A 12,964-nucleotide genomic window follows, 5' to 3' on the forward strand; every position below is an offset into this window, starting at 1 on the left:
TTCCAGCGGCTAATGGACCAGATCCTCCAACCCCATACACAAAATGCTGCCGTGTACCTAGATGATGTCGTAATCTACAGTCAAAATTGACAGAACCACCAAAGACATGTGATGGCTATGTTACAATCTCTCCAGGAAGGTGCCCCGATTGCAAATCCTGCTAAATGTCACCTGGGCAAGGATGAACCAAGTTACCTTGGGTATACTTCAGGAAAAGACACAGTGTGACCTGTGGTTAATAAAATCTAGGACCTCGAGACTTGCCCCACACCTTTGTGAAAGACACAAGAAACCAGTTTTTAGGACTGGCTGGGTACTACTGCCAATTTATTCTGGGTTTCTCAACCATCACGGCACCTCTCAGTGATCTTCTCAAGAATGGTAGCCCCCAAATATTCCAGTGGACCAAAGATTGTGAGGAGGCTTTTCAAGCCCGGAAGACATAGCTCTGCCAAGAACCCGATTTCTACAATCCTGACTTCACCAAGGAGTTCCTGCTAAAGTGGATGCATCGCACGTGGGTCTAGGAGCCGTTTTCTCCCACGTATCATAGAATCATAAAAGATTAGGGTTGGAAGGAACCTCAGGAGTTCATCTAGTCCAACCACCTACTCAAAGAAGGATCAACCCCAAGTAAACCATCCCAGCCAGGGCTTTGTCAATCCGCACCTTAAAAACCTCTAAGGATAAAGATTCCACCACCTCCCTAGGTAAGCCATTCCAATGCTTCACTACCCACCTAGGGAAAATGTTTTCCCTAATATCCAACCTAGAACTCCCCCGTTGCAACTTGAGACCATTACTCCTAGTTCTGCCATCTACTACCACTGAGAACAGCCTATTTCCATCCTCCCTGGAACCCCCCTTTCAGGTAGTTAAAGGCTGCTATCAAATCCCCCCCTTACTCTTCTCTTTTGCAGACTAAACAAGCCTAGTTTCCTCAGCCTCCCTTCATAAGTCATGTGCTTCAGCCACCTCATCATTTTTGTTGCCCTCCGCTGGACTCTCTCTCTCATTTGTCCACATCCTTTCTTTAGTGGAGGTCCCAAAACTGGACACAATACTCCAAATGCAACCTCACTAGTGCCGAAGAGAGGGGAATAATCAATTTCCTTGATCTGTTGCCAATGCTCCTACTAATGCAGCCCAATATGCCGTTAGCCTTCTTGATAATAAGGGTGCCATGTTGACTCGTATCCAGCTTCTTGTCCACTGTAATCACAGATTCTTTTCTGCCAAGCTGTGGCCTAATCACTTGGTCCCCTGTCTGTAGCTGTACATGGGATTCTTCCGTCCTAAGTGCAAGACTCTTCACTTGTCCATGTTGAACCTCATCAGATTTCTTTTGGACCAATCCTCTAATTTGTCTAGGGCATTCTGTATCCTATCCCTACCCTCCAATTTATCTACCACTCGCCTCAGATTAGTGTCATCTGCAAACGTGCTGAGGGTGCAATCCACCCCATCCTCCAGATCATTAATGAAGATGTTGAACAATACTAGCCCCTATACCAACCCCTGGGGCACTCAGCTTAGGATTCGTAACTCGAACAGGTGAGGATGTTGTATTTGCACGGCCCACAGCCCCATATCCTCCCAGCCTTAAAGACTGAGGTTATGCAACCTAGCAGGGGGCTGAGAGCCAGGCACTGAGAGCCCTGGGATTTGGGGGGGAAATACAGATGGCTCAAAGCTGTCTTTGTCTCTCCTCCTACCTCCCCCTCAGCTGTTTCGAGTATGGGGGGATTGAGCCCATTTGTTTTTAAAATGATTCATATTTTATTATCCAACTAGGATCCAAAAGGGTACCAGAGCCTCGCTGAAACCCTGCCTTGATATGTTCAAAGTCTCGGTACAAGAGAAAATCCGTGATGTTGGGAAGATGAGCACAGTGGCCGATCACAACTGCAAGCTCAAGTTCTTCATTGAGGAAGTAAGTTGAGGTTAAGCTAAGAGTGAGTGCTCTGCCCTGCCAGCTAGCGCGTCTGGGGTGAGAGTCATCCGGCGATGCTGCCCCTCTGCCTGGCAGGGCCGAGGAGGGCTGTGGAATAAGGATAACAATGGGTGAAGCCTGAAGGGGAGACTCAGGGAGAGCAGGACTGGCTCTGTGATGAACTCTGCCTTCTGGCCCACTGATAAGAGACATGAAGAGCTGTACGTTATAGGCAACACACACAGTGTTTAGCACTTATTACCTGGCATCCATGCAGGGCCAGACTCTCAGCTGCAGCAGAGCATATTAGCACAGGATGCAAGTGGGGAAACTGCCTTGACTCCAGGGCTCATTTGGCCCTGATGTAACTTCGAGCCCCTAAAGGTCTTCAGTGACACTGGAAGTAATGACTCCCCTAGGGACCACTCTGACAGCCAAGGATGGCCAAAGCACCAGTCAAGGTGCTCCAATAACCCTCCTCCCATTCTAACATGCCTCCTGTGTTGGGCTGGCCACGACAGTGCAGTGTGTACAGCCGGCAATGTCAGCTGGGGATTCCCATGTGCCAGGGAAATTCCCAGCAGCCTTGCACTACCGGAGAAGTCCCATTGGAGGACCAAGGATCAAGCCCCCAGTCTGTAAGATAATTAGACCTCAAATCTCTGTGCACCCCAGAGAAGCCTGGTTAGGCTTGAAATAAATAGGATGGATTGAAAATGATCCCGGTCCAAGGCCTGGGATAGTTACACTCTGCTCAGCACCAATTCCACCATAGCACCATAGCTAGACTGATGATGTATTTAAGATCCAATCTCTTGTGAATTACCATGGCTAGAACCCCAAAAGCATTATACCATTGGAAAGCAATTGGGAGTCCCAAAGTACATAACAGATTAGGTTCCCATCCCCGTAGCTAACAAGAGAACCTACCGACTTAACTGGCTGGTGATTGTAGTGAGCTGGAGACGCTGGGGCAGAGATTGGGCTCTGTTGCCTGGACCAGGTTGCAGAGGACGAAAAGATGTCAGAGACTCAAAGTCTGCACCTCCAGCCAGGGAATCTTTAGATACCACATAGAACCTGCGGGCTCTGTGCAGGAGGCCGAGGAGTGATGAAGCTAGGAATGAGTTAGAAGTACCAGGCACTATGTAGTCTTTAAGCTGGGAAAAGGTTTGTGGCACTCACAGACTGTTTGAATTCACATATTTGTATCTAAACTCTGACCTTAAAAATCCCACCCTGCATATTCCACCTGGATTCTGGGTCTAACCAATCAGCAGTCCACACAAACCTTGATCCCTGATCAGCTCCAGTGTTCTAAACCATTTATTTAGATTGTTTTTTACAAACAAGGGATTGGAAAGATCACGGCAAATGCTTTAAATTGACTCTTGCAGACAAACATCATCCTGAGGACGCTGGAAAGAGAGATTCTTAAGAAGAAATTGGATATCTACCAGTCCCTTCCGCTGTCCATCCAGAGTGACCTACAGCCTTACTATGAAGGTAGGACCCTTAAACTGGGTGATCCTACGTTTTGCGGTTATGGCTTGTTCTCCAGCATCAGGCCATGAAGGAGTGATGAAGATGACAAACCTTTTTTAATTTCATCCTCCAAACTGGAAAAATGCCTGACAAAGGAAGAGCACATTGGTCTCTGTCTTCATGCATAAAGGGGATGTGCAAGCATGTAGCAATTACTGACCCATCCAGTAAATGAGTCACATGATGAAATGTCTGGAAAGAATTATTGAGAAGAGACTTCATAAGGAACTGGGGCATCAAGTAAGCAACAACCAACGTGGTTTATGCCAGGAAGGTCAACAATAGATGCAGTGTCTGCAGCCCAAATACTGCGGGAGAAACTCAGTGAATTGCATTTAGTGTTTGTGGAGTGAGAGTTGCCCTAGAACTGGAAACTCACCTGTAAAGTGGGGAGCAGGGTGGTGAGTCTCAGTGTGTCTGGGATGGGGGCTGGTCTGAGGCATACCTATGAAACAGGGGATGGATGCTTGGTGATGGTCATTGTGGGAAGGATGACAGGGCATGGGGTGACAGGGTGGGTCCTTGTTTGGTTATGGCTAGAAAGACTGGCAGTGGGTTATCAGACTGGGATCCTTGTGGATGGTTGGAGGAGTTCCAGGAGTATTAAAGAGGAATAGAAGAAGGGACCAGGATGCTACATGTTGGCAGAGGAGTGGGATGGGGAAAAGTCTGGGAACAGGGGTCGGGATCTGGCACAAATCAATTCCTGCTCATTGTTTCACTGGCATCTCTGCAGCGCCCTGCGGCAGTGGGGACCCTCCCACTCAGAGCTGTGGTATGTGTGGGCAAGGGGTGGGGGGGTCATTTGCCTTCAGGAATATGAGAGAGCTTCATTCTCTGGGGCAGCCAGACGGGCTCTTTCCTCCAGCACAACGGCCATTGTCACTGGAAGAGCCAGACGGACGTGCCTTTGAGTGCTGCTGACGCTACCCTTGGCTGCCATTATTTTTCTCACCTAAACCCCACCCCCAGCATCTCCTCTGCCAAATCTTTCCTGGTCTTGTCCAGCACTGTGACCGCTCCCTTCTTTCAACAGAGGCGGCTAAGACCCAGGGGCGGCAATCCTGCCAAAAGATGCAAAATATTCTCTCAGAGAACATTGAAAGAGAGACGAACAGAGGGATGTTTGAGCGTGCAAAGGAGAAGATGAAGATGCAGCTCCAGGAACTGAAGGTGCGGGATGCTTCCCCCTGCTCTGTAGGGCTGTATTTATGGGTTTGGATGGTGCTATCTGGGAACAGCACATTATCCAAAGAGGGAGTGCCCCAGAGCAAGCTACCCAGCCAGAATTTAGGCCAAAGATATTGGAGCAAACCCCCTGCTCCATGGGATGTTTAATTTCCACCTAGAGCAGAAACAACGTGACCTTGAATTTCAAGGTGTCCCTTAAGGCCCTGATCTTGCAAACACATTTGTCTAACTGAACAGGACCATTGACTCCAGTGGAACCACACATGGGTTAAAGGTCAGTGTATGCATGTTTGCAGAATCGTTATTATGTTTATTATTTATGTTACCCTAACGCTACGGAGCCCTGGTCCTGGGCCAAGCCCCACCGGCCACTGGATAAATAAAGAACAAAAGGACAGACCCTGCCCCCGAGAGCTTACGATCCAAGTACAAGACAAGAGACGACAGGTGATTAGGGCGTAAATGATCTCTCTGCAGTGAGCTGCTTGGAACCCAAAGGCTGTCGTAAGAAACACTAGTGATTGCACCATTTTCCTGAGAACAGGCGAATGTTCTAGCAACTCGTACCTTCTTTGTGTAGAACAACAAGCATTTTTTAACACCTGGTACAGTGGAATGAACAACACTTTCCTCAAGCTTCTTAAAACTTTGTGCCCCTGGTAGCTGTGAGCACATCTGTTTGTAGATGAATCCAAGTATTTTTTGCAGGATGCTGGAAGATACCAGCAAGCATTTTGATGCTGCTCTCTATTTGCACACCTGCAGTCTGATGGGGTCTGCAGTGAGTGTAAAGGCTGGTTGAACCGGCTCTAGGTGCCTCTGTGTATTGTACTGACCTTAGCTACTGCCTAGATATTACAAGAAGCAACTGTGAGATGCAAGCGGTTCTGGTGACACTGTAAATGTTATTCCCTGATATAGACAAGGTGGGTGAGAATCTTCTATTGGACCAACTCCTGTTGGTGGAAGAGAGAAGCTTTCGAGCTTAACAGAGCTCTTCTTCAGGGCTGGGAAAGATAACCAGAGTGTCACAGCTAAATAGAAGTGAGAAGGATGGTTAAGCATAAGGGTTTAACATGTGGCAGTCGATCACTTTAAAGGACGTGGGTAGGTCATAGAACAAAGGAGGGTTAGTAGGTTACAGATTGTGGTAATAAGGCATAAATCCAGTGTCTCTAATCTAGCCGTGATTTTTGGTATCTAGCAGAGTTTTGTGTTTAAGGTTCCCGGCTCATCTTTTGAATGTGTTGTGCAGGTTTCATTTGAGGAAGAGGACTAAGAGAGCAGATGGGGAATGATTGGGTGATTTTGGCTTTTACCATTTTTCTGTGTGAGTTCATTCAAGGGTGTAGTGATTGTCTGGTATCACCTATGTGGTTGTTGTTGGGGCATTTGATGCACTGAATGAGGTACACCGCATGTTGTGATAGGCAAGAGTAGGACCCATCGATCTTGAAAAGGGAATTGTGGAGGAGCATTGATCACTGTAGCAGTGGAGACATGTCTGCAGGTTTTGCATCTGTTGTTCTGGCAGGGTTTATTGCTGCACCCTGATGTGTGGGGAATTTGTTTCTGATTATGAGGTTAGCAAGTTTGGGGGTTGTTTGGAAGCCAGAAGAGAGAATTGGGAAAAATTTCTTTTAGGACGTGGTCCCCACCAAATATGGGTTGTAGTTGTCTGATGTTTATGGATTGATTCTATCAGCCACTCCATTGTCTTGCACAAAATCAATGTCAGACAGACAGACACCCATCATTACCAGGTTGCTGCCCCAGAGAATGAAGCTGTTTCACGCTTTTTTACATGTTGGCACAACATTAGCTTTCTTCCAGTCTTCTGGAACTTCCCCAGTGTGCCGAGACTTATTGAAAATCAATGTTAATTGTCCAGTGAGCTTCTCAGCCAGTTCTTTTAATAATTTTGGATGCAAGTTATTTGGACCTGCTGATTTACAAATGTCTGACTTTAGAAGCTGCGGTTTAACATCCTCCTGAGATACTAGTGGACTGGAAAGAGTGTTCTCATCATTGTATGCTATGTTGTGTGTTTTCCACCAAATACACAACAGAAATATTACTGCCTTTTTTGCGTTAGTATTCATAGTTTTATCATTTCCATCTAGTAACGGTCCAATACTGTACCTCCATTCAATAATAGATAATAATGAATAATATCATAGTCAGGATTCTTTCGTTCCTAATATATTTTAAAAACTCCTTCTTCTTGTCCTTATCCCTGCTGACCATAAATTTCTCCTTGTGTCCTTTTGCTTTCCTTATCCATTTTCTACAACTCCTAGCTTCTGATTTATATTCATTATTATCAACTTCCCCTTTCTTAGGCAGATATATGTATCTAACTATACATATGTATAGATAGACTCAGTTTCATGCAGTTCACTATATTTGGCTTTCTTGGATGAGACCTTAACAGATGGTTCTTCTCTGAAAAGTGACTAAAAATGACATTCTTAGCATCATTTGTACTGTCACTCCAGATGAAACATGCTCTGTTTACAAGCCACCTGCTAGCTCTGTAATTCCCTTTGGAATCTGAGGATCAGGTTGGGTTCTTTCATTCCTGCCTGTCACAACCAACAATAAAAGCTCTCCAAGGCGACCAAGACCCATCATTACACCTGTGCAGCCCCACAGCCTTCACATGATGGCCTTGGTGGTACCTGCATGACCTGTTGGTGGGATTGCACAGGTGTAGTTGATTGTGATTAGAACGTCACTGACAGTTCAGCTGGTGCTGCTCCAGATGATGCAGACTCCGGCTCCCTCTCCCCTCTCTGAGCTAGCTCCCAGGAGCACAAAGCTGGTTGATCACGTCCATGCTTATGTGCTCGGCAATGTGTTTCCTGCAGAACACAATCATGAAGAACCTGCGGAAGGACATTTCCACTATGCTCAAACTTGCCTTATCTCACCGGGAAGAACACAGCGAGAGGCTGCCAGGTAACACTCTGAAATCTTCTCCTGGGTATAGTCAGAATCAGAACCCCTCTGCCCCCTGATGGTATGAAATGATCCAACTAGGGGCTCATTGGCCCATGTGCTGGCTTCTCTACAGGGGCAGACATTTGGGCTGTGTGTATGGGGAGAATTCCATCACCTTAGTACACGGAGCTGCAGGGTGGGGGATGCAGTGTGTTCTCCCAGCAAGGGCTGGATGGCTCCGTGGGGCTGGGGGAATGAACTTTGGAACACGGCTACTCCACCCTCCCTCTGTGAGGGCTGAGGCTGCATTTGATGCAGATTCAGTGGCCCCAGTACATGCCCCATACAACCATCATGGAGGGGCTGTAGATGAAGCAGGGAGGGCTGCACGGCAACCTTGCACCCTGAGGGCCTACCCTACCTCCACACATACAGCCAAAATACTCAGGGAGCTTTCTGTTGACTTCACTGGCTGTGGGGTTGGGATAAGTGACTTGCTCAAGGGCTCAGAGGGATGCTAGCAGATCTGGAAATCACACCAAAGTCTCCTGAGTGCTCTGCTGCATACTTCTGTGTGCCCTTGGGTAAATCACTTAATTGCTCTGCGTCTCGGTTTCCCCATCTGTAAAATGGAAATAATGGCACTTTACCAACTTTTCCAAAGTACTTTGAGCTCTATGGATGAAAAGTTGTAGGTGAGTGCTAAGTACGATTAACTCAAGAGTAAGCAGATTAATAAGAGTGAAGGTTGTCTACAAAGACACATGGCCCATCCACATGTGACACCAGATGAGGAGGGCTCCGAATCACTACAGAGAATTCTTTCCCATACATCTGGCTGGTGGGCCTTGCCCACTTGCTCAAGGTCTAACTGATCACCGTATCGGGGGTCAGGTAGGAATTTTCCCCCAGGTTTCCCCCAGAAGAAACTCTGGAGGTGTTTGCCTTCCTCTGCAGTGTGCAGCACAGGTCACTCGCTGGTTTGAACTAGAGTAATTGGTGGATTCGCTGTAATTTGAAGGCTTTAGATCAAGATTTAAAGACTTCAGTAACTCATCCAGAGGTTCTGGGCCTACTACAGCAGCAGATGAGTGAAGTTTTGTAGCCTGCAATGTGCAGGAAGTCAGACTAGATGATCATGATGATCTCTTTTGGTCTTAAAGTCTGAGTCTATGAGATATTAAGGCCCTGATCTAGCAAAGAACATCAATACATAAAATGGCAACCCTTGTTTTCCTTCATTTGCCTGGAGGATTAGAACGCTTTCCTTGCTACAAAATACAGGGAAATGGACGCTTGTTTTTCAAAAGAAAGAGAATTAACCATGTTTTAATCTGCTGTTCTATTTGCAGACTTCCAGGATGAATACAGCGAAATTGATAGGATTCATGAAGAGCTGCAAAGAATGTGATGTTCATAAAAAGAGGAGACAACAATCAAAACTGCTCAGGACATGTTTTTTTCTGCATTTTTTAAAAAAATGTTCCGGGGTTATTTTTTAGGGGGGAATCTGCACATTTTCTTAGTTACTAAAAACAAAAAAGCTAGTTTGGGCCTTTTTTCTGTGTTTCAATGAAATGGACTTTATTTGCTAAAATTTCTGGTTCATCAAGAAAATGTTTTGATGGAAACTTTTCTACCTGCTCTGGTGCTGTCCTGTCCCTTGACATGTCCTGGGGGGTTTTCACTGTACCCTCTCCAAAGCCTCATTGTTCGGTTAATTGCAGCTTTGCAGCCAGAGCAATTAAAACTAGCACAGCAAACTGTTGTGCGTCTATCAGCTCCATCTGTGTCTATCTGTCTGTCTACCGAAATATAACACTTGACAACGAATGCGATGGGGTTCCTGGGGTACAACCTGGACTGTGGGACCACTGAGCCTTTTGTTCCACCAACCCTATCCTTCTCACACTGTGATTCTGTGTCAAGCCATAAACCTCTGGCCGGTACTTCACTTATACAGACATCCACAGGCGGGGACACACCCATGAATGCTTCTCCCAGCCACTCATGAACCAACAAGAGAGAGGCCCCAGTCAATTCCCCCCAGCTCCCAGCCTTGCATCTCAGAACTGTACCACCTTTCACTGGTCAGAAGCCTGGCCAGTGTGAGTTCATTACCCAGTCCACCTCTCCCTCAATGTGGGGAGGACAAGCACTAGCCTTTGTAAACTGAGCTGAGGTTTCCCTAGCACTTCAACCAAAACACACTGTTTTAGGTAAAATATAAAACAGATTTATTAACTACAGAAAGATAGATATAAGTGATTATAAGTAGCAAGCATAGAGATCAGAGTTCGTTACTTAAGAAATAAAAATAAGTTTGCAATCTGAGTTCTCCAAACTAAACCGGATTTGAATTACGCAATGTCTCACCCTGACAGATGATACGAACAGGATTCTGTTCCTCAATACACAGGCTGGAATTGCCTTCCGGCCTGGGGCCATCTTTCCCCAGTTCAAAGTGTTTGTCCTCCAGACGTTTCTTCCAGGTGTTGAGCTGTGGGGAGAGAGAGAACAATTAATGATGTCACTTTCCCCCTTTTATAGTTTCTTCCAACTTGCTGAAAATATCTATGCTTGTGAGCTGGGGTCTGCTCTGCCCCCACTGGTAAAGCAGTGTCCATTGTGTACATGCTCTCTCTGTGAAGTTTTGATTGTATAGTGGATTCTTTCCTTGATGGTTGTTGATGAGCCATTAACGATGTCTGGCTACTCCATTGCTATACCTGAAAGGCTGGTTGTGGGTGTTCCTAACCTCCCAATGTATTTCAGTAGCACACACATAGCAAAACTTCACATACAGTGATGTTACACACATTCCAACAGGATATTAATGTTCAACAGAGCAAGACTGTTTAGTATGATACCTCACAAGGCATACGTGGTACAAAACATATCATAATGATATGACAGTGGTGAATATGGGGGTTCCAGGGTGTTGCTCTGAGGTACGGAGTGCCACACAGAAATGTATACCCCATATAGGGTTGCCAACCAGACATTTCAGCAGGAGTGCCAGAACCTCCCCATCCTGCCTCTTCCCCTAAGATCACACCTCTGCCCCACCTCTTCCCTCCACAATTATGTCCCCTGTTCACACCTCTTCCCCTCTGCCCCAGTCACTTTCTGCTCTTCCGCCTTCTGCTCAGGTCGGGAGGGGCTATCACCTGCAGAGGCGGGGCTGGGAGTGCAGCCAGCCAATGCAGGTGACAGGCAGCCCTGGCTGAGTAGGGGCTGGCGTGAGTGATGAGCTGGCAGCTCCATGCCTCCCCCGCCCGCAGTAACGGGACTTTGGGTGTCCGGTCAGTAGATCTGGCCAAACACTGTCAGGTCCCCTTTTCAACTGGACTTTCTGGTTGAAAACCGACACCTGCCACCCTATCCCAGGTGTGTCCAGTGTTCCCACTGCCTAACCGAGAAGATGGAAAAGTAAGTAAATAATGTGTTAAAAATGGGGTTCAATTCACCTAGAGGCACAGACGATCTGAAGAGAAACCAGAGTAACAGGCAGGCAGATTGACTGACCTCTTGCAAGCAGGCAGGTAGAGAAACCGCTTAGCCTGCACTGAGGGTCTATAGACAGTAGAGGGAGCGCCAGAAGAACCAAAGGAGTGTGTAAGGTGTAAACACAGCTCCCAGCCGGGTGTGGTCGAGCACAGATAGTGCCATAACCAAAAAAATATCCCTGTGGAAAAGGCTGGAGAGCAGTGAAATGGCACCTTTTGCGGGCAGCGTTGGTGAATTCAACTGCTGTGAATCGTGGGCGATGCACCTCCAGCATCATGAGCAATTTGTAACCTGCAACACCATTCCAGGCAGGCAGTGAGTCTCCACCTTGCTGTCAGTGATGTGTCCGAAGGCGCAAGGACAGCTGCGTCCCGCATGACCTGTTGTCTCCAGCTGTGCCTGGAATTGCCACGAATGCCTCAAGTAGTGCAGTTCTGCAGGGACATTTTTCTTCTACCTCATCCATAAGGAGAAGATTATGTCACGGAATCCGTGACTTCTGGAGACCCCCGTGATGTTTTCTGCAGAGCTCCAAGCTGATGTGGGTGATGCTGGGACCTGGAGCTCCAAGCCATGGCTGGTGGCCCCTGCAGCTCCCAGGCTCCACAGGGAACAGGGGGACCCAGAGTCCAAGCTGCCCTGGGCTGTGCGGGCGCTGCTGGTGCTCCAAGCTGCTGTGGGCAGCGGGGGGACCTGGCAGCTCCCTGCCACTGGCCATGGAGCTCCAAGCCACCGTTGGTGGCAGGGTGACCCAGAGCTCCCTACTGCCATGGGTGGCCGAGGGACTTCACAGCTTTGGAGCACCAAGCCGCCATGGGAGGCCCCACGGCTCCAAGCCACCAGCCCCACAGGGAGGTGGGAAGCCTGCAGATCCGGAGCTTCCGGCCCTTGGCCCCTCAACTCAGAGCCATGGCAAGCATGGGTGGGCCCCCGAGCTATGAGCTGCAGCAAGATGCTGGATCCCGCCCCACTGCTCTGATCCCCACCGTCAGGCCCATTTTGTCATAGTTAGTTGTAGTAAAAGTCAGGGACAGGTCTCAGGCTTCCATGAATTTTTGTTTATTGCCCATGACCCCTCCCTGATTTTTACTAAAAATAACCATGACAATAACAATAACAATCTTAACCTCCCTCATCCGTGATAGCAGAACAATATCAGATTCATCAGCCATAGCAGGGAAGAGGAGAGTTGCTAGCACAGTCTGCAGCTGCTTTAAGGAAGTTGCGAGATCATTGTCAGTTGGGACAAACATTAAGAGATGCCCTGCGTGTCCAGTGTGTGTCTGGATTACTCAATGCCCAGGTCCGGAAGAAGTTACTGACAGTATCAGCGCTTACATCGATGAAGGCTGTTGAAGTAGCAGTTGCAATGGGGACCAGAGAGAAGTATTCTCTGGAATTTAGTGTGAACCAAGTAGTTCACTGCCTGCATTGGTGAGCCAGAGAGCCATGGGAACCTGAGTAAATTCCACGTGAAAGTTGTGCACAAACTACGCACTCGGAGGAGGACTGCTGGGCACATCTGGTTATTTGCTGAAAGTGACAGAAGAAAGCAGATATCACCGTGACCTGTCACACAGCTCGATGACCAGCAACACAGGGTAACCATACATCCAAGAAGACACCTTTGAAGACTAAATCTAAGAAAGGATAAAAGTCAGGAATTCATAATGTGGGAAAAGATAAGAGCTCTAGTGACACTGACCAAGACCTACCACTACATCTGTTATCAGAAGCTGGGGTCAGAGATGGCATCTCCTTGATCATGGAGTTCCTGCAAGAATGGAGCTCGATACTGGAGCTGCTGGTTCACTGATTTCTGCATCTATCGACCACCAGACT

General features: G+C 47.5%; 1 protein-coding gene across 1 annotated transcript in view; it reads left to right on the forward strand.

Annotated features, from left to right (window-relative positions):
- The window catches only part of LOC137145552 (nuclear GTPase SLIP-GC-like), a 42,629-nt gene extending 33,237 nt beyond the window's left edge, over positions 1–9,392 (forward strand). The window contains exons 13-17 of the mRNA XM_067536404.1: positions 1,795–1,933; positions 3,331–3,439; positions 4,515–4,651; positions 7,540–7,630; positions 8,965–9,392. Coding sequence (XP_067392505.1) covers positions 1,795–1,933; positions 3,331–3,439; positions 4,515–4,651; positions 7,540–7,630; positions 8,965–9,023 — 535 coding nt within the window. The 3' untranslated portion in view covers positions 9,024–9,392. The remainder of the gene's footprint in view (positions 1–1,794; positions 1,934–3,330; positions 3,440–4,514; positions 4,652–7,539; positions 7,631–8,964) is intronic.
- Positions 9,393–12,964: the final 3,572 nt, after the last annotated feature.

The sequence above is a fragment of the Emydura macquarii genome, unplaced genomic scaffold, assembly GCF_026122565.2.
Source record: "Emydura macquarii macquarii isolate MOO-44397 ecotype Brisbane River unplaced genomic scaffold, CSIRO-AGI_Emac_v2 contig_3570, whole genome shotgun sequence".
Lineage (NCBI taxonomy): Eukaryota > Metazoa > Chordata > Testudines > Chelidae > Emydura > Emydura macquarii.